Here is a 19,005-nt window from a genome sequence, read left to right on the forward strand (position 1 = left end):
CCCGGGCACAGCAGTCCTTCCCAGCCTGGCAGTCTGTTCCTCACACACCGTGTCGGAGCCCAGCCCCTGCAGGCACCTAGAGGCTGCAACTAGGAGTGTCTCTGAAGGGCTGTGAGCCCCAAGGAAGCCCTGGGGAAGAGCTTGTGCCTACCTCGCTGCCCCTGACCCTACCAGCCCCTGGCTCTGCTCTCCCACCTGAGCACCCCCATCCAGGCTCTCTCCCTACACACTTGTCTTGCCCCACTGCAGGGCCTCAGAGCATGGTGGCATCCTGGGGCAGTCATCACAGGTCCTGCTACAGCACGGCTCAGGGTGGAAGGGGTGGAAGGGAGGGACCCACAGTCAGCTGGTGCCCACTACCAAACTGGATAGGCAGGAGATGCTAAGGCTGGGAGAGCTCGGGGTGGCCCCCAGGGGCTCTGAAGTTGAGGCCAGGCTGGGGCACAGGGATGAGAGGGTTCGGGGCACACAATGCCCCAACCTGCCTGCGCCATGATCTTGCCCTCTTGCTGCTGGGACCTCCTGATCCTGCCCCTGGCGCTCAAAGGTGGTTAGGGGCTGCGGGCAATGAGGCTCGGAGCCCTTGCACTCCCGATGGGTCCAGCTGACCTCCAGTTGCCTCCCCAGGGCTCAGCCCAGATGACACTGTGGGGGTGATGGGATCGTGGGGCCTGGCCAGGAGAGGAGCAATGGGCAGGGGCTCCTGGAAGAGGAGTGGGGGCCAGGAAGGTGCCTATGGGGCCAGGACGGTGCTTCCCACACCTGCCCATGGAGCCCTGCAGCCACCACAGATCACAGGGAAGATGAGGTCCAGGCAGCCTGCTGGGGACCCGCTGCTCGTCCCTGGGTCCCTGGGTCCTGCCCTCCTGCCACCCAGGGGAACTGAGGGCCTCAGCTGGGGCTGCTGTCCTGGGGTGGGGTGGGAACTGGGCAGCCAGCAGGAAGGGGGCCTTCTCGCTCCCCCACCCCGCAACCTCTGCCCACCCATGGGGGCATCTCAGGCAACCAGAGATGGAGGGCAGGAGTCTGGGGACAGCAACATGAAGAACCCCGCCCTGCAGCCTCCTGCTCTCCTGGTCTAATGTGGAAAGTGGCCCAGATGAGGGCTGTGCTCTCCGGGAGACATTTACCCCCAGCTGCGAGCAGGCACAGGTCTGGCCACGAGGACCCTGGTTAAGAATCTAATGACCCCCTCCCTGGCCCTGAGGACCAGGGAGATATTCCCGCCGACCCAGCAGCCGGGAAATGATCTGGAAGGTACAGCCTCAGCCCCCAGCCATCTGCCAGCCCTGCACCCCAGGCCCTAATGGGCCAGGCGGCAGGGTTGGCACGTAGGGAAGATGGGCTGTGGGCCTATAAAGCCAGCGGGGACCCAGCAGCCTTCAGCCCTCCGGGACCAGCTGCATCGCAGGAGACCAGCCAGCAGGTGTGTTCCAAGGGCCTTTGAGCCAGCCTGGGCCCAGGGCTGCCCCACTTGGGGGTTGCAGAGCAGTTGGACCCCAGGCCCCAGCTCTGCAGTGGGAGGGCATGGCTGGGCTCTGAAGCATTTGGGTGAGCCCAGGGGCCCCAGGGCAGGGCACCTGACCTTCAGCCGGCCTCAGCCCTGCCTGTCTCCCAGGCCGCTGTGCTTCCACCATGGCCCCGTGGATGCCCCTCCTGCCCCTGCTGGCACTGCTGGCCCTCTGGGGACCCGAGCCAGCCCCGGCGTTTGTGAACCAGCACCTGTGCGGCCCCCACCTGGTGGAAGCCCTCTACCTGGTGTGCGGCGAGCGAGGTTTCTTCTACGCACCCAAGACCCGCCGGGAGGCGGAGGACCTGCAGGGTGAGCCCCACCGCCCCTCACTCCCCCCACCACCCCCAGCCACCCTTGCTCCTGCTGCTCCCACCCAGCCTGGGCAACAGGTGGACTTTTTAAAAAGAGATGAAGTTCTCTTGGTCACATCCTAAAACGTGACCAGCTCCCTGCGGCCCCAGCAGAAACTCAGCCTGAGGACGGTATTGGCTTCGGCAGCTGAGCTCCGAGATACCTAAGAGGGCGGGCAGGGCAGATTCCTCCCTTCATGTGCCCCTCAAGCAAGTGCCCCGCAGCCCACTTCTCCACCCTCACCCGAAAACTGCAGCTTCCAGTGTTTTGTTGAGTACATCAAGTCCTGGGTGACCTGGGGTCACAGGGTCACAAACGCCCCATGGCACCTGAGGAGGACATGGCTGCTGGCCACAGTGTCCCTGGGCTTCACGACAGCTCCAAAGTCAGGAAATGAGGCAGGCGCTGGGGACAGGCCCTGGGAAGACGTACCGGGGGTACCTGTTCAGCCTCCCGCCATGGCACCACCCAGCGCATTGAAGCCCTCTATGTCCACATCTGGTGTGAGCCACCCTTCCTCCACCTGGGCCCAGCTTGGCTGGAGAGGGGTGGGAGCGTGACCTGGGGCTGGTGGGCAGGCGGGCATCGTCTCTCCCTGACTGTGCCATCCTGTGTCCTCTTCCTCACTGCTGTTCTGGACCTGCTCTGTGTGGCTCGCCCTGGCAGTGGGGCAGGTAGAGCTGGGTGGGGGCTCTATCACGGGCAGCCTGCCGGCCTTGGAGGGTCCCCTGCAGAAGCGTGGCGTCGTGGATCAGTGCTGCACCAGCATCTGCTCCCTCTACCAGCTGCAGAACTACTGCAACTAGACTGGGCCCACAGGCCACCCCGTGCCCACTGCCACCTGCACCAGCACCTGCTCCCTCTGCCAGCTGGAGAACCGCAGCTAGTCGCGGCCCGCAGGCAGGCTCAAATGCGGCCTGCACCCTCTGCACCTGCACCACGAGTGATGGAATAAAGCCTCGAACCAGCTCTGCTGTGCTGTCTGTGTGTTTTCGGGGCCCTGGGCCAGGCCCCGCTTCCTGGCACTGTTATGAGCCCCTCCTAGCTCTCTAGACACTCTCTAGATGCCCATAGGTGCCCTCACTGGCCAGGCCCCCCAAAGTGGTGGTGCCTGTTGGCTGCCTCTTTGCTACTCCCGCGCTGGGGCTCAGGGTCCAGTTTCAGAGTTGGGGGGGGTCTCTTGAGAGGCCGGGTGGCGGGGCCACTGGGAAATGACTTCTTGCTCAGTAGCTCTGGGCTCTTGGAGTCCCCAGAGACCTTGTTGAGGAAAGGGGATGAGAAGATTCCAGCATTTCCCCCACCTAGCCCTCCCAGGTTCCATTTTTACAGCTATTTCTGATGGAGTCCCTGTGGAAGAAGGAGGCTGGGCTGCTGGAGCGGGTCCTGCAGGCGGGGGCTGGGAAGTGGGGGGAGGATGCCGAGTGGTACCTACTATCCCCAGCTCCAGGCAGTCCCGGAGCAGTCACACACCCTGGCCTTGAGGCCCAAACTGGCAGCGGTCTGCAGCCACAGCCCATAACATCCAGGCCCAGACACCTGGGGGCCCCACTCGTGCCTTGGAGGGAGCAGGGAAGGTCAGATGGGAGCATGAGCTGGGGCAGGTGTGAGGACGGTGGAAGCAGTGGGCAGGGCCTTGGAACCCACACCTTGGGCACCCTGGCTGGAAGCCCAGAGGACTGCAGCCCAGGAGGACAGGGAACCGCCAAGGCCACCAGGGCAGAGACCAGGGCCAGGGTCCCCCTGCAGCCCCTCTGCCGTCACCCTCCCCATAAGTAGGGCCACATGGCCAGCTTCGTATCTACAGACCTGCCACTCATCTGGAAGGACGCACGAGCCCTGGTGATGACGTCACGCTGGGCTGCAGGTCTTTGGGGGTCCTGACATAAATCCTCCTCTTCAGCACCTCTGGGCACAGGGTGGCTCCACTGGGCACCCAGCCTGGTGGGCAGATGAAAGCCCAGGGGCTGCCTGGGCTTACTGTGGCCCGGGAGGTCAGCGGGTGACCCTAAACACCCTGTGGCCGGGCCAGCCTGCGCGCCACCCAGGCCAAACCAATCTGGACCTTTCCTGAGAGCTCCACCCAGGACTGGGCCGGGGACGGCTGGGCCTGGGGCTGATATGGCCTGGGGCTGCAGAACACTGCCACCTTAGGCTTCAGGCCAGGCACTCACCCTCCAGCTGGGGGCCTGGCCATTGGGGTAGCCCTGTCCCTGAAGCTCTGAGCTCGCCCCTTCCCCATGACCATATCAGCTCCCCCTCTGCCCAGAGCTGTCACAGCCCCCATCTAGCCCCACCCCCAGAGCGGGGGCCAAGACTAGGCAGGCGGGTGGCTGGCCGGACACTGGCCCCGGAAGAGGAGGGAGGCGGTGGCTGGAATCAGTGGCAGCTGTCCATGGGAACACCCGGCCGGCCCCACTCGCACCGGTAGAGCCAGAGGTGCCCTGCTGGAGCCAAGGTATGTGAGCTTGAGAGGGGCTGCAGTGGGCCCGCTGGGAGGCTGCCCTCCAGGCGGCCATTGGACAAGCTGCTGCCCTGGCCACCCCTGATGGCCAAAAGGCCGTGGGGAGTGATAGGCAGAGTGAGGCCAGGACAGGTGTTTCTTAAGCCTGGCCAGGGGGTCAGCGTTCTATGGGGAGCTGTGGAGAGTGGTGTCCAGGGACCCCTGGGGCTGTCCCAGCCTCCCGGGACTTATAGGGCAGCTGGCGCTGGCTGGTGCTGAGGACTGTGGAGTGTCCTCTGGGGGCCAAATCTTCTGTGACTCTGTCCTGGGGGACCTCTGGCCCAAGGCCTCAGGGGAGGGCAAGGCTGCCACCCAAAAGACTCAGCCATGGCTCGAGGTGCCCTCAGCTGCCCTGGGCCAGAGCTGGGGCCAGCTCTCATCTTGCTGAGATCCGGGACTCTGGCCCCCAGGCCTGGCTTCTCAGCCCCTTGACCCCCCGCACTACTGTGTCCTGGAAAAGCCGGACATGGGAGGCCAGAACAAGGGACAGTCCCTCCATCCCCCCAGCCCCAGTGAGAAGCACTGTCAAGGTGACCCAGGTGCAGGGGCAGCATCAGACCCAGTCTCCTGTCGGGCACCACCTTGGGCACTGGCCCCCAGACGCCCTGGCCGGGGAGTGTGGATGCTCCTAGGGCTCCCAGGTCACCCCATGTGAGCCAGGCCCACGGAGCTTGGCCGCTGCCTGTGCTCCACCCCTTCTGGAAAGCAATAGGACAGACACCTCCAGTGTCCAGCGATCTGCCTGGCCTTGGAACCTGGGCTCCACATGCGCACGGTGCTGGCAGGGGCACTCGGCTGCCTCCAGCCCCACCCCTTACCCTGGCGTTGGGTCCATCTAACTGCTGCCCAGTCACAAGGCACCTGCCCCCCAAGGCCCCGCAAACCTGCCGGCCCCCCTTGAAGCCTCTGCCCGTGCCTGGAGGAGCATGCAGCCTTCTGTCTGAGCGTCCTGCCTTCACGTGTGCTGCGCAGGGAGGAAGCTCTTATACCCGGGAGCCAGGCATGTGGCACCCGGGCACCACGGAGGTGTGGCTGCCTCCAGGCTGGCTTCCTGGATTGCGTCTTCCCCTGGCATGGATAATTGGCACCTTCGCCTGGCGTTGGGACAGTGTTTGCCTTCTCCTGCCTGTCGGCAGCAAATATTTACTGTCCTCGGTGTCTCCAGGCCTGAGCAGACCCTGGGGCGATGAGAGTGGACGAAGGGATGCTGAGGGTGACCCCCCGCCCTCCAGGGCTCCCAGCCCCAGGGAAGAAAGTGAGGCTAGAGCAGGTGGCTCTTAAGCCTGGGTTTCTGGGAACGCTGGCCCTGGGCAGAACTTGGGCTGAATGCTGGCCGGTGTCTGCCTCCAGCCAGGCTGTGAGGGGAGGGGGATGTGGGGGGCCTGCTCGAGGGCCTGGCCAGCACCCGGAGCTTTTTTCACACCCGGCAGTGTGGCCAGGAGCCACCAATCACAGGTGTGACCAGCAGATGGCACCAGAGCCTCACTTTTGATGCACTCGGCCCGGGCGGAGGCTCCAGGCTCCGGGGCTGCCCAGGGTGTGAGCAGCTGCGCCCCGCCCCTGCTGGGCACTCCCGGGGGCTGTAGTGGCTGTGGGGGGCCCTGCCCAGCTGGCCAACCAGGACTCTGAAGAGCGTGGGGCTTAGGAATGAGAAGCGGCGTCTCACTATGATGAGGGGTGTCCGCAGAGGCCCCCGGGCTGCTCAGGTCCAATTTCGGCCCCCAAGTCAAGCCCAGGCCAGCCTCTCACTGACCTGGGTTTCTCCGAGGCCCCGGACACATGTCCTGAGTCGCTAATATTCCGAGAAAGCCTGTGGCTAGACTCTGAGCCCCACCTGCAGGCCCCTAGAGTCACAGAGCACCCAGGTGAGAAGACTCCAGGGAGACTGTCCCATCCTAGTCACTGCTCAGCCAGCTGTGGCTGGAAGTGGACCCGGCTGTGGCCTTTGCTGAGGGTCCCCAGGGCCAGCGGAGGCTGGAGGCCAGTGGTGGTGGGGAGGGGGGTCCGTCCCTCAGCCACTCAAGGTCAACTGCTGGTTCCCATGTGAGGAAGGGGCTTCAGGGGCTGGGACCTGGGGCCGAAGACGGCCTGGAGCTGGGGTCCGGGCGGCCCGGGGTCAGCACGTTCCCACGGCCCCCTCCACCAGCGCCTCGAGGAGAAGGGAGGTCCACTGGAAAGAATGTTTGAGGGCAGGGGTAGACAGTAGACCGGGTCTGGGAACGCGGAGATGACGCGCTGGGGTGCCGCCTCCGCACCCTCCGCCCTTCCTCCCACTGTTGTTTCTGGCCTGGGTCTCAGGAACAGCGAGGCAGATTCCTTCGAAAGTGGGGCTGGCTGGAGGCGGCCTCCCCGTCGTCCCTCTCACGGCTGTGCTGGCGCCAAGCTCCCTGCCGGCCTCCTGCCCGCTCCTCTGCGTCCTCAGCTCACTCCCCTACACCCAGGTCGTCCCAGGCCCCACCCCACCTCGCTTGGACTCCCCACTTCCTGCCCATCTGCTGCTGGTGGGAGACCCTGTCCCTGACCCCAGGGACCGCTGAGGCTGCCCCCGGGAAATGGGCCATAGCCAAAGGTCAACCCACAGTCCCCACTCTCTAAGACAGGGTGACAGGGATCTCAGGGTGCCCATGAGCTGAGGACGAATCAGAGTCAGGGTCCCTGAGGCCGAGGATAAGGCCGAGGTGCCTGCCAGGCTCTCCTCACCCAGGGAGGCTGAGAATGTCTAGACCCAGGTGGCTGTGAGCCCTGGACAGTGTCACAGGGCTGCTGGGGCCAGAGCCAGAACTGGCCCTCCACTCACCAGGGATGGAACCAGACTGGAGGCCGCCCAGCCCTGGGGGTCTGCAGGCCTGTAGGCTTTGGGGAGCCCCCCCCCCGAGGCTCTGTGCAGCACAGGCTGCTGAGTCATCGGACCCTCAGGGGCTCTGTGGCCCCACATTCCGCCCAGGCCTCTTTCTGACCCCCTTCCCGGCCCATCTGTGTTTTTGGAAAACAGAGCCAGAGCCCCCCGCGGCCCTGCCAGCTTGTGGCTGCTCACGCTGGGACTCAAAGTGCACTATTCTGTCTTCAAAGTCCACCTTCACCTCAAAGCTGGGTCCCACCCCAGCCCGGCCCTCACGGGGCCACCACCTGCCCCTGCCCACACCCAGGCCCATGGCTGTCCAGCTTTGGAGGGACCTGGAGCATCCCCTGACCCTCTCTAGGGCTCAGGGTCCCTGGCATGGGCCCATTACACACAGGTGGCTCAGTGGGTAGGGGGGCCGGGGCCGGAAGGAGATCCTGGGGATCCCATGGGGGGGCACTGAGGCACCCAAACCCCAGCTCTGGTGGTGGCTGCTTGTTTTTCCATGGGGCCCTCTTAGCCCTGACCTCCAAGGTGCAAGGAGAGGGTTTAGGGGCGGGGGTGAGTGGAAGGGGCCCTTCCTCCCTTGCCATCTGGGGGGGCAGACCCAGGACTGCTGCTCCATGGCCGAGCCCCAACCTAGGCCCAGCTATGGGGAAGGAGGGAGCAGGAGACTGGGCTCCAGGCAGGCAGAAGAGTTGCCTGAGAACTAGGGGAGAGGGTAAGGGCTAGGGCACCCCACCCCAGCTCCAGCTGCACCACCAGAGCTCAGAACAGAGGAGGCAGGAGCCAGCAGGCTGGGAGGCTTCCTGGAGGAGGTGTCCTGGGCCCCTGCCAGCGTTGCAGCCTTGAGCATGAGTCCACACTGGGCTCCCACTCCCAGGGGCGCAGACCCAGCCCAGCACTGCCCATGCTGCCCTCACCAGAGAGCCATATGGAGGTCACTCCTGGGTCCTTCCCCCTGGCTGGGCATGGGCTGGCCCTGTCAGTAAAGAAGGGTTAGCTGTGGCCTTGAGGGCTGTGATCTGTGTGTGCCGAGAAGCCACAGGCCCTCAGCCTCCAAGGGGCAGTGAGTGTCCACCTGGGCCAGTGTGGGGCTGAAGTCCTGGCTCTTCTGCTAGTCGCTGAGTGGCCTTGGGAAAGTCACTTAGCATCACTGGGCCTTGGTTTCCTCATCTGTCAGAAGGGAACCGAAGGAGACCCTGCCTTCCTGAACTGCTGGGTGGCGTCTGTGAGCAGCAGGCCATCAGGCAGCTGCGCCTCTGGCCTCGGTCTCCGCATGAGCTGCTTTCTGTGCCTGGGCCTTCATCTCATCGGACCAGCACCATGGGTGTGGTTCAGGTCTGGGCGCTACAGGGGAGGGGAAGCTGACGTGTCCTCCGTGGGAAGTGGCAGTCCCCACAGCTACCCGGCGTGCCCAGGGCATTCGGAAGGGACCTGGAAGGGAGGAGCAGCTCCCTGAGGGAGGGGCCTGGTGCTGGGGTGCAGAGGCCTCTGCACATCTTGGAGTAAAACAAGCAGGAGGGGCTCTGGGGTGCCTGAACACCCAGGTGCAATCCGTGGCCCTGAGGCCCGTCACAGGGAAGGGGACTTTGAGCTCTTTCAACCCCCAGCTCAGCATCCAAGGAAGCCTGGGGCAGGGAGAAGTGTCCGCTGCAGCTGCACCATTCAAACAGAGGAGGCAGACATTAGCAGGGAGTGGGGCAGGGGAGGCTTCCTGGAGGAGGTGTCTCCTGCCTTGACAGCACTGCAGCCTTGAGGTTGGGTCTACCCTGGGTCCCCGCTGCCAAGTACGCAGATCCAGCCCAGGGCTGAAATCTGTGCCCCTGGAACTTCCCTTCTCCCCATGGGCCACAGGCTCCAAAAACCCCGAGGCCTCCCAGGCAGCGAGTTTTACTGGAGTGGGTGGAGGAGTCTGCAGAGAGCTCTCCCAGGCTGCTCAGGCGTCCTGCAGAGTTGCTGAGCAGCCAGGCAGTTTCCATATGACCCCTGAAAAGGTTTCAGCACCCGTGGGTACGTAGGCGGGGGCAAATATCACTTTGAGTCTGGGGGCGGATAAAATGGAATGTTTATTCACATTGACTTTCTGCCAGAGGTGGCCACCCAGACCCACCCGCTATAGTCGTGAGGCTGGAAGGGAGGGGGCACAGGAACTGATTGGCCCAAGTCGTTGGCAGAGGGGGGCTGTGAGCTGGGTGAGCCCCCAGGCCCCTCCTGCCCGTCTGTCCTCCAAGCACAGATGTGTTCGTGGCACAGAGCGGCCCCCTCCCTGGCAGCCCCTCTGCCTGCGGCCCTATCGTCTTTGAGAAAGGCCTCACTTCCATCCAGGCTGCCCCCAGCAGAGGCAGCCTGGCCCTCCGGTGCCTGAGAGCGCAGGGCTCTGGAGCCACCGTCTGCTGTTTTCAGGACAGGGTTGTGGGTTCCTTTGTCCTTTTCTCTCCACTGCCGAGGTTTGGTAAAGCGACCCTGTAGCTATCAATTGGCAATATCGATTTATTGGAAAGCAAGGTAAGCTCTCTGAAGCTGTGGCTGCAAGTCTCACAAGTGGCCACCAGGTGTCAGGCTCGGGCCAAATTCGTCCCTCTCCGCTTTCCAGGTGGGGCGGGGCGGGGCTGCGAGGCGAGTTCAGAAGGAAATTCAGCCCACCTGGGTTCGTCCTGGGGACACCGCCTCCGAAGGAACTGGGGTCCCGGCGGTCTGCCCCGGACCTCTCAGTCATAGAGCTGAGTTGATGTTCATGCAAATGTAATAGTTCCCTCTCTTAGAACAAAACAGATGCTCCAGAAAGGCGTCCCAGGCTCGTCGTGAGGCTCAGCCCCTAAGCTCTAGGATGCCCACCGGGCCACAGGCCCCCAGGTAGGAGACACCCAAAGGGAGGAATTCCCTCCGCGCCCCTGCCGGTTCTGTAACGCCCGGACAGAAGCAGACAACAGCCCCGGATCCAAGCACAAAGGTGTAGAACCCGTGACCCGCCCCCCCACAGTGCAGAGGGACCTCTCCTCTGTGGGAGGTGTCCTAACTTAGCCCCCAGAGTCCCCCTCCCAGAGTGCCCCCACTTGCAGCGCCCGAGACCTTTGGGTTATGCCGCTGTAATTCTAGGAATGACCGCCAGGTGTCAGCATAAGGCCACTTAAGAAGGTGAATGGCCAAAGCTTGGTATAGATTTCTGGGGGTTTCCAAGACCCTCACTCATCAAGGATCCAACAGGTCCCTAAGGTGGGCTGACCCTCTCCCAGGCCTAAGAGGCCGTGGCGCAGGGAGGTTTTGCCATGCTGTGTCCCTCACCCCTGCGCCCTAGTTTTTGGCTGTGGTGTGGTCCCTCTCACCTGCCTTCATAAGGCATGTGTCCCCGCACCCCTGCAGGGACAATCCATGGCGCATAGTGCTGTGGGGTCACAGCCCTCACAGCCTAACTCACGGACCCCCAATGCCTCTGGTCCTGCCTCTGGGCCCAGCGTCTGCCGAAAGATGCCAAAATGGTGCGAAGAGCGGCTGCCACAGCCCTCTGGGGACAGTTGTCTGGGACTTTCAAAGCTGCAGATGGACCTGGAGAGAGTGAAGGGTTGACCCCAAGCCAGATGAAATGATTCCAGGGAGGCCCCCCCAGGTGGAGGGTCCCCCGGCTCAGGAGGTGGCAGCAAAGGGGCTGAAGTGGCTTAGCGGCTCCCTGGGGGCCCTTTCTGTCCTGACCCCGTCTCCCTGCTCCCCTTCTCCTGCTTGCACACCCTGGGTTCCAAGAGCCTGATGGGAGGAAACCAGGATCTCGATGAAATCAGGCCTGGAGCGAGCTCCTCTGCTCGCATCATCCCGGGGACGGCATTCCAGTACAGCTCACAGTTTGGAGGCAAGACACCATTTTGGGCCCGGGAGGCTCCGGCCTCCAGGAGTTTGACCTGTGGACTGCTCCCACTTCAGCCCCTTCGCTGCCGCCTCCTCAGCCAGGGGACCCTCCACCTGGGGGGGCCTCCCTGGAATCATTTCATCTGGCTTGGGGTCAGCCCTTCACTCTCTCCAGGTCCATCTGCGGCTTCGAAAGTCCCAGACAAGGGTCCCCAGAGGGCTTTGGCAGCCACTCTTGGCACCATTTTGGCATCTTTCGGCAGATGCTGGGCCCAGCACCTGCAGCAGGGTCCCTAAGCCACAGCTAGAGCCGGCAGGAGCGAGGGCGGCTCTCTGCCCTCACCCCGAGTCTTTGTCGTGCGCCTGCTCTTCTGCAGGCCTGAGGAAGGGGTGTCGAGTACGCAGTGAGGCTTGGACTAATCCAGAGGGTGAGTCTCTCTGAATGGCCCCCGAGCTGCTGCCCGCTCTGAGTCTGTGCTTTACCTGCAAAGACTGTGAACCTGTTCAGTGCTGAGGACCTCCCCACCCAAAAGCTGAGCGAAACATCCCATTTGCCCTCCTCCCGGGGCAGGGGACGTAGATCTGGGGCTTCTACATCTTATCCGAAACACCCCCAGACACACACCATATGGGAATCTTCTTCGCGGCTGATGCTCTTCCCGGCTGCAATCCTTGCTGTCCCCACGAGATGTCCTATTCCTCCCGCTAATGAAAGGGTTTAAGACGAGGGCTTGAAAGGAACAGGGAGAGGGGACCCTTCAGTCCCACACAGGCTAGTGTGCTGAGCACACAGAAGCGGCCGGGGTGCAGGGGCGCTGGGAGGGTGGGACTTGGGAAGCATCTTGGCCTCTTCGTCAGTTTGGTTTTGTGCCTGCTCTTCCTGCAGAAGACGTTAGAAACGAGCACTGTGATTTAGTCCAATCTGGTGGGTGCTTCTATGTGAACCCTCACCCAGCGGCTGCCAGCTTGGAGTCTATGCTTTAACTGGAAGGGTCGTGAACCTGTCCAGTCACCCTACCCAGGGAAGCCCGCGAGCGTCACCTGCAGCCGTGCCGCCAGAGCTTAGTGTCACACATGGCATGTACCAGGGCAGATCAGATTGACCCATGGAGCGGGAAACCCCCAGCTGAGGCCTTGCCCGTGGAAGACGGAAGGGCATGACTGTGCAGTACATAGCTCTCCTGGGAGCACCTACAGCCCCGTCTTTCTGCTCATTCTTGAACCCCTGCATTTTCCACCCATCCCCCCATTTTACTAGTGCCACATCCACCAACATTCCAGGGTGACTGGAATGTCCCAAATAACTGCAAGTGTTACTCCCCACTCCCCACCACCCCACATGACCCCACCTCCCAGCTGGCAGGGAGCTTCTGGCTTATGCCCACAGCCATAGGTGCCTTTCTGCCAGGTCAGGGATGGGCCAAACCTCCATCCCCTAATGCACCATGTCCTGGTGTTGGAAAGTGCCACAGCCAGCTGCCCCAGCACTACCAGGTTGGCACAAAGTTCTCCAAGTTTGGAGGGGCTCGGGGAAAGGAGTGGAGGGGATGAGGAGGTGAGGGGCAACTCCATCATTTCCGTTGGCATTTGAGCAGGTGCTGTGCTTAGCGGAGGTGAGGCTACCCCGTCTCTAGGGCCACATTCACATGCTCGCTCCAAATGTGCCCTTCATCTCTCCAGCCTCAGCCTTGTCCCCCTCCTCCTCCTCCACGTCAACCAGGCTGGAGGGTCTGAATGCCAAACCCCCTGCTTTGGTGGCAACTGCTCATATTGGCCAGGCCAGCGGAGCTCCGTCCTGGCAGCTTCGGCAGACAGCCTTGGGCACCAGTGACTCCCGGTCCTTTTTACCCACTGTCCAGGAGCTGTGGGGACCCAGCAGCGGCTGGAGTCAGGTGACTAGGCTGCCAACCCTTGAGTGTGGGAGGAAAGCTGCATTTTGAGTGTTCGGGAGTGGGTGGGCTGGGAGCGTGGGGCCACTGCCAGGACCCTGGTTTCTGAAGGAGGGGAACCTCTGCTGCTGGGGTCCCGGCCAAGCTTCCTGAGAGCAGCCTCAACTTTGCAGGGAGCTGGAAAGGCCGTTGGGGAAGGGGTTCTTCTATAGGGTAGGGAAAACAGGTCTCCTGTACTAATGCACCAAGTGAAATGGGAGGGGTGGGGAGGAGGGTCGGAGGCTCTTCCCAGCAGGAGCACACAGCTGTTTTCGCAAGTGTGAAGGAAGAGTTTTTCTGTGAGCAAAGTTTCATCCCGCTGCACCCCCACCCCATTCCCAGAGACAAACAGGAGACTTGGCAGAGGAGCCAGGGCCGGGAATCCGGTGCAGGTATTTTATTTATACATGTATACACACACCGCTGTAAGAGAAAGCTTCCCTCCCCCGCCTCCCGATGCCCTGGCCACCAGCAACAAGGTGGCCAGGAGACTGAGGAGGAAGGCGGGGAAGGGGCCACAGCGCCCCTCCAGGTCCCCTCCACGTCCCCTCCAGGTTTCTACAAAATGGAGCTTCCCCTCCTGAGGGCACCCTCCCAGCCTCCCCCGCACACAGAGGGGCCCTGGGAATGCTCATTCATGCATGAAGTTTTTCTCGATTGCACCCTGAACCCACACTCCTCAATCCACCCGGGGTGGTGTTTGTGGGGAGGGGGTTCCTTTCCCCAGGAAGCTCTGCTGCCCCCTCCCTGGCTGGCCCTGTCCTGCGGATTTTGCCCGAGGCCCCCTCCTTGTCTCCTTCCAAGGTGGGAGTGTTTGGGGGTGGAGGAGGAGGCTTTCGTATTCTGGGCTGTGGCCCCTCAGGGCGGGTCCTTCGTGTGTAGCCCTCTACCCCCAGTGCCAGGCAGAAGCCCACCCTGGCCCAGGAAGGGGGCAGCTTGTCCAGCAGAAAGGTCTCCGGCCTCTCCATCAGCACTGGGAAGCTTTTCCTAGGCAAAGTTCTCACCTCTTCCTCCCTTGTGCTCTGAAAAAGGGAGCTGTTGGCCGGGGAGGGGCTGGAGGGGAGCTGCTGCCCCAGTCGTGACCAGGTGAGCCTCGGGCAGCCAGGGGAGGGGATGGGACTGGCTCCCACTTGGTGTGTACGGGGTGGGGGGCTTTGAAAAGAGATCATCTCACGGACATCCTTCTGCTTTCCCCAGGGCGGAGGAGTTGCCACGGAGCTCGTGCAGTAGGAAGTGGATTCCAGCCCTCAGCCCCGGGGCTCCGAACCACTGCCAGCCCACCCCGTGCCCAGCCTGCCCCACAGCCTGAGCCTGAGCAGGCCAGAGCGGCCAGAGTCCAGTCCTGAGGTGAGCTGCTGCGGCCTGTGGCCCAGACGAGCCCAGCACTCCCAGAACTGAGGCTGGCAGTCAGCCCCAGCCCCAACCCCAGAGAGGTGAGTGTCTCAGGCACCCTGAGGTGTGGCAGAGAAGGCAGCAGGCTCTGCAGGAGTCTTCGAACTGGGATCTCCCCCTTTTAGAAGCAGCTTCGGCTCAGAGAGGCTGGGGGAGGGTTCAGAGTCACACAGCTGCGATGGAGTTCCAGATGCTTCTCCCTAGGAGACAGACCAGGTGTGGGCAGAGCAGGTTCCAGCTCCGAGGTCCTGGCGAGGGAGCTCCTGGGAGAGGAAGGGCAGAGAAGGGGAGAAGGGCCGGGAAGGGGCAGGCAGCCCAAGAGGAAAAGGCAGGGGGGCAGAGAGTGGGGAGAAGAGGAGAAAGCGAAAATGTGTCATTTAGAAGAATCTGGAAACCCAAGGAAAGCTGGGCTCTGCTGGGGGCTGTGAGGCCCCCAAGTTCATTCTGCCCCAGGCTGCTGGCTGTGGGGTCTCACACCCATGGCCTGACCTTTCTGTGTTTGTCCGTTTGTCAAGGTGGGTGACAGTCTCAGGCCTCCTGGCTGTTCAGAATTGAGGCAATGCTGAGAGGCCTTCTGAGTGCAGCAAGGGGCTCTGGGGGCTGCGGATCCCACCGTGGTTGGGAGCCGACGGGGCTTCCTGTGTGTGAGGGGGTTGGCGGCTAGAAAGGCCTAGCCAGTGGCCTTGACTCAGCCGGAGGGAGCTCTGCGCTGTGGTGGCACCCCTATCACTGGTCAGGCACTGGGGTGACAGCATTGGAGGTGAGGGCATACAGCTCGCAGTCCCCGCACCTGCCCCATGACAGGGGCTGCCCTCAGGGCCTGTAGGCAGGGCCCCAGAAGCCAGGAGTGTTCTTTCAAAGGTGTCTTTAGCTTGCTCGGACACTCGATAAAATAGTACCAGAGTGGCGGAGTCTCAGTCCTCTGGAGTGTGAACCGGCCGACCCTCCCCGAGGCCCCTCTGCCCAGCACCCCAACCTGGACCCGTATCCCCTGCGTACTTTCGGCTTTGGGTGGACTGATCAGCCTTCGGTGGTCTGTGCCATCTGGTGTGAAGGGTTCCGGTTCGGGTCCTCAGTCCCTGAGGCCGCTGTGGCGTGAGTGCGTCCTTCCCCAGCGAGCGAGCGGGCTGGGGCCAGTCAGCTCCTGGTCTGCGACGCCCTGCAGGGGTGAGGGAGGGGCGCTCTGGGGACCCTTGGAGAAAGGAGCTGGGTGTGTGAAATGCTGGGCTCCTTCCCAGGGACAGGGAAGTGGTTAGCTCAGAGCCGGGAGGACACGGAATGAGAAAGGCACATTGCAGAGCCGCCGGTGAGGGGACGCTGGGCATCACAGGCCAGGCTCCGCGGGGTGGGCCTGAGTCCTTGAGGGGATGTTCATTCTCTGTGGAACTTGGGTTTGCCAGCAGAGAGGAGACCAGCACTGCCCTGGGGAGGCAGTGGGTCAGGGCCCGGGAGGGTGCTGACTGGGGCTTCCTGCTGGCCACGCTCTGGACGGGAGGAGACCCCGGCCCCCTCAAAACACCCTTGGACTGCTGGCAGGACCCTTCCTACCTTGGGGGACAGGAAGCAAGAAGGGAGGAGCAGGCCTTGGGGAAGAACTGGATGCTGGTCTTGGCCAGGCACAGGCGGTGTGCTTTTTGAGCCCCAGGGTGACCTGGATCTGCCCCAGCCTCCAGCCTGCCGTGGTCAAACTTTTGACTAAATAAGGAGAGCACTCAGCAGGCAGCCCCACGGAGGAGGGGAGGCATGCAGGCCCCCCCACACACTCCCCCACCTGTCCCTCTCTCTCTACAGGGCCACCAAACTCTGCTGTGGGCACCCCAAGGTGACCTCAGCCTTCTTCCTACCTCAGAAAGTCCAAGCATGAGTGGTGGCTCCTTGGGGGCAGACAGAACAAAGGGAAGGGAGCCCCAAATGGGTCACTGGTTAATTGTCCCCAGGAACCCCCAAAGAGGAAGAGAGCCCACAACTCGGAACTGGGGCTCTCCCCCAGTGCCCCACCTGTCCCCAGCCTGGAAAGCAGGCCTGGAGGGGAAGAGGAGGGGAGCCCCAAGCTGGCCCTGAGAGCCCTGGGTTTGTCCCTGACAGAGAGCCTTGGTGCCCTAGACTGCTCTCCCAGAGACGGGGTTCACAGACAGGCATTTTTCAAAGGCTCCTCACCCGCAAATTCTCCAGTCACCCTGGAGAGGGAATCTCTGCTGGAGGCTCCCAGGCTATGCTATCGGCACAGTCTGAAAGGCCAGAGAGCTGGGGGTGGGGGGCCTGCAAACGCTGGTGGGAAGGGGGGCAGGGATGGGTGGGGGGAGCTGGGCCAGATGTTCTTGGAATGGGACACGGGGGGGGGGTGGTAGATGAACACTGGAATTTGAAGGGGGACATTCCCACGTGTCTTGTGCTCTGGGTGGAAAACGGGCTGTTTTTCATGGTGGGGTAGGGGCTCTCCCTGTCTTGCCAAGCTCATGTGAAAGAGGTGCCTCACCCTGCCCACGTCCCCACACTGTCCAAGGCCATTAACTTCCGCCTCCCCAGTGTCCGGCTTTGAGATGTCCCCCTTCTAGGGGAGTCCTGTGGGGTGACAATGGGGACATGCAATGCCCCGCTGTACTTGCCCAGGATCCCCCACCTTTCTGCTGGTCCCCAGCGGTGCCCCCTCTCTGGCAGCCACCCCCCAGCCACTGCCCCAAGGCCCGGCATTGCCCAACGGCAAGGGGTGACCTTGTTCCCGCCGACAGGGCCGCTGGGCGCCTGCATGCGGGTTTAATATTTGCCTTTAAGAAAGTGGACTTTCCCCAGCCTGGGTAGACAGGCTTTTCCTGAAAATTCGCTTGGAGAGAACGAAAAGAGACCCCTGGCACCCCCGCGGCGTGGCGTGCAGCCCTGCACCCCGTTCTTCCCCGCGCGTTTCTCCTTTTCTTCCCCACTTCCTCTCCTCTTCTGTGTTACCCAAACAAAACTGCGTTCACCCTTGTTTGGTGCTGGCGAAGGCCCGAACGGTGCGCGCAAAGCTCCAGGGCGGTCCGGGGGTGGCCGCCGGGGGTGCTCCGGGCCCCCAAGCCAAGCCGGGGACTCGCCTGCCCCCGGTGGCGGCTCGGCCGCGGCTTCGCCTAGGCTCGCAGCTCGGAGGCGCGTGGGGCACAGCGGCGAGGGGGAGCCTGCGGACCTCCCCGGCGGGGACCGAGCAGGGAGCTGGGAGTCCCGGGAGCGCCCCGGGAGCCGTGTCCTGGCCTCCCTCGCGGCTCCTGGGTCTCTCCTTTCCACCCAGACGCCTGCTAGGCTCGGGCTGCCGCCACAGAGGCGCTCTCCGTGTGGAGAAGGCAAAAAAAAAAAAAAAAAAGAAAAGAAAAAGAAAAAGAAAGAAAAACCCAGAAGAATTAAAAGCAGAATTTCAGCCGGCCGTGAGCGCCAGGGCGTTCTGCGCTACCTGCCCGCGCCGCCCGCGCTCGCGTTCCCCGGGGAGGGCGCCAGTGCTCCGCGCGCCCCAGCAAGGGTGGATCCCCGGCCGCGCCTTCCTTCCTTCCGCCGCCCGGGAAGCTTGAGCTCAACAATTAGCCCCTGACCCTCGGGGTCCTGGTCCACAGAACGGCTTCCCTGCTATCCCCGAACTGGGGCATTTTACTTTTTCCGGGATCCTCTAAATTTCAACATCGCTCCCCAAGTCTTCCAGATACGTTCAGCATTTCCACGGGTCACAAGAATTTTCCTGGACATTAATTTCCGGGGCCGTCAAAACACATCAGCCTGGCTGGCTTTTCCAGACTGCACTATGCGGCCTGTGGCCCCAGATTTCCTTTCTCCCAGGCTCTGGACAGTTTCATACACCCCTTCCTGATCCCACAGATTTACAGACCAGCAACCCAGGTTCCCTCATTTTAAAGACGAATCCCTTAGTCCGTGGCACTCTCACGCCGACCAATTTGCCTAGCCCCCCAGAATGTGGATAGTGCCTTTTCCACGCTTACGCATTGTTCCCAAAAGAGTGGAACTTCCCCCCATAATTCTGAATATTAACTCCAGGTCTCCTAAGCTTACCGTCTCCCCCACATTTCCACCCCATTCCGCATCCCCCTTCCCGTTCACCTCAGCACGGGACATTTGCTGCTTCCGAGTTCCGCAAATCTATTCACACTGAGCTGTGTTCCCTAAACTTTACAGGTTGAATCCCAAGTCCCCCATGCCACTGAGCAGGGCTGGAAGGCCAGAACCCTCAGAGTATTAAAATTGCTCCCATGCTTACCCCTAAATCCAGGCATTACACCCAGAGCCCACGGAATCCTTTTCTGCGCTCTGATGGCTGAGTTTCATAAAATGGAGAGCTTTCCTCAATGACCCCAAAACCTACTAAGAATGTGCGAGTACGAGTCACAAAGCTTTGGAGCGTTTACCTCTACGCTCTACACGGTTCCTGGCCATGAATCAGGTCCCTTAAGATGTAGAGACACTGCCACCCGGGTCCCTGGAGCACACTGGGCAGTTACCAGGAGGTGCTCAAGTGTGACCCAGCATTCTCCAGGGCCCCCCAGATCATACAGGGGAGTCTTCTGGCTCCCGCTGGGCTACACCAAGCACAAAAGGACCCCTTCCTTGGGCAGAGGCTTTCTTTCTGTGTGTTACGCCTGGCGTTGCTAATGGCCTCAGTTCCCAAACA

The 19,005-nt window shown here is 62.4% G+C and overlaps 1 protein-coding gene across 2 annotated transcripts; it reads left to right on the forward strand.

Annotated features, from left to right (window-relative positions):
- The first annotated feature begins 1,302 nt into the window (after positions 1–1,302).
- INS (insulin) lies at positions 1,303–2,833 on the forward strand. Of its 2 annotated transcripts, none has more exons than XM_035263736.3 (3): positions 1,303–1,426; positions 1,602–1,822; positions 2,531–2,833. In XM_035263736.3, the coding sequence occupies exons 1-3, from the start codon at positions 1,341–1,343 to the stop codon at positions 2,668–2,670; spliced, it is 447 nt and encodes a 148-aa protein (XP_035119627.2). In that variant the 5' UTR covers positions 1,303–1,340; the 3' UTR covers positions 2,671–2,833. The 2 variants fall into 2 exon arrangements, with proteins under 2 accessions (XP_035119627.2, XP_035119628.1); XM_035263737.3 differs by having other exon boundaries at positions 1,385–1,426; positions 1,619–1,822.
- The last annotated feature ends 16,172 nt before the right edge of the window (positions 2,834–19,005 follow it).

The sequence above is a fragment of the Callithrix jacchus genome, chromosome 10 (assembly GCF_049354715.1).
Source record: "Callithrix jacchus isolate 240 chromosome 10, calJac240_pri, whole genome shotgun sequence".
Classification (NCBI taxonomy): domain Eukaryota; kingdom Metazoa; phylum Chordata; class Mammalia; order Primates; family Cebidae; genus Callithrix; species Callithrix jacchus.

What these genes read in the sequence shown, in the direction of transcription:
- INS (XM_035263736.3), top strand. Translation starts at nt 1,341, where the DNA reads ATGGGCTGTGGGCCTATAAAGCCAGCGGGGACCCAGCAGCCTTCAGCC. An exon ending in CGCAGGAGACCAGCCAGCAG is followed by an intron (nt 1,427 to 1,601) that starts GTGTGTTCCAAG and finishes AGCCGGCCTCAG; the next exon opens with CCCTGCCTGTCTCCCAGGCC. An exon ending in GGAGGCGGAGGACCTGCAGG is followed by an intron (nt 1,823 to 2,530) that starts GTGAGCCCCACC and finishes TCGCCCTGGCAG; the next exon opens with TGGGGCAGGTAGAGCTGGGT.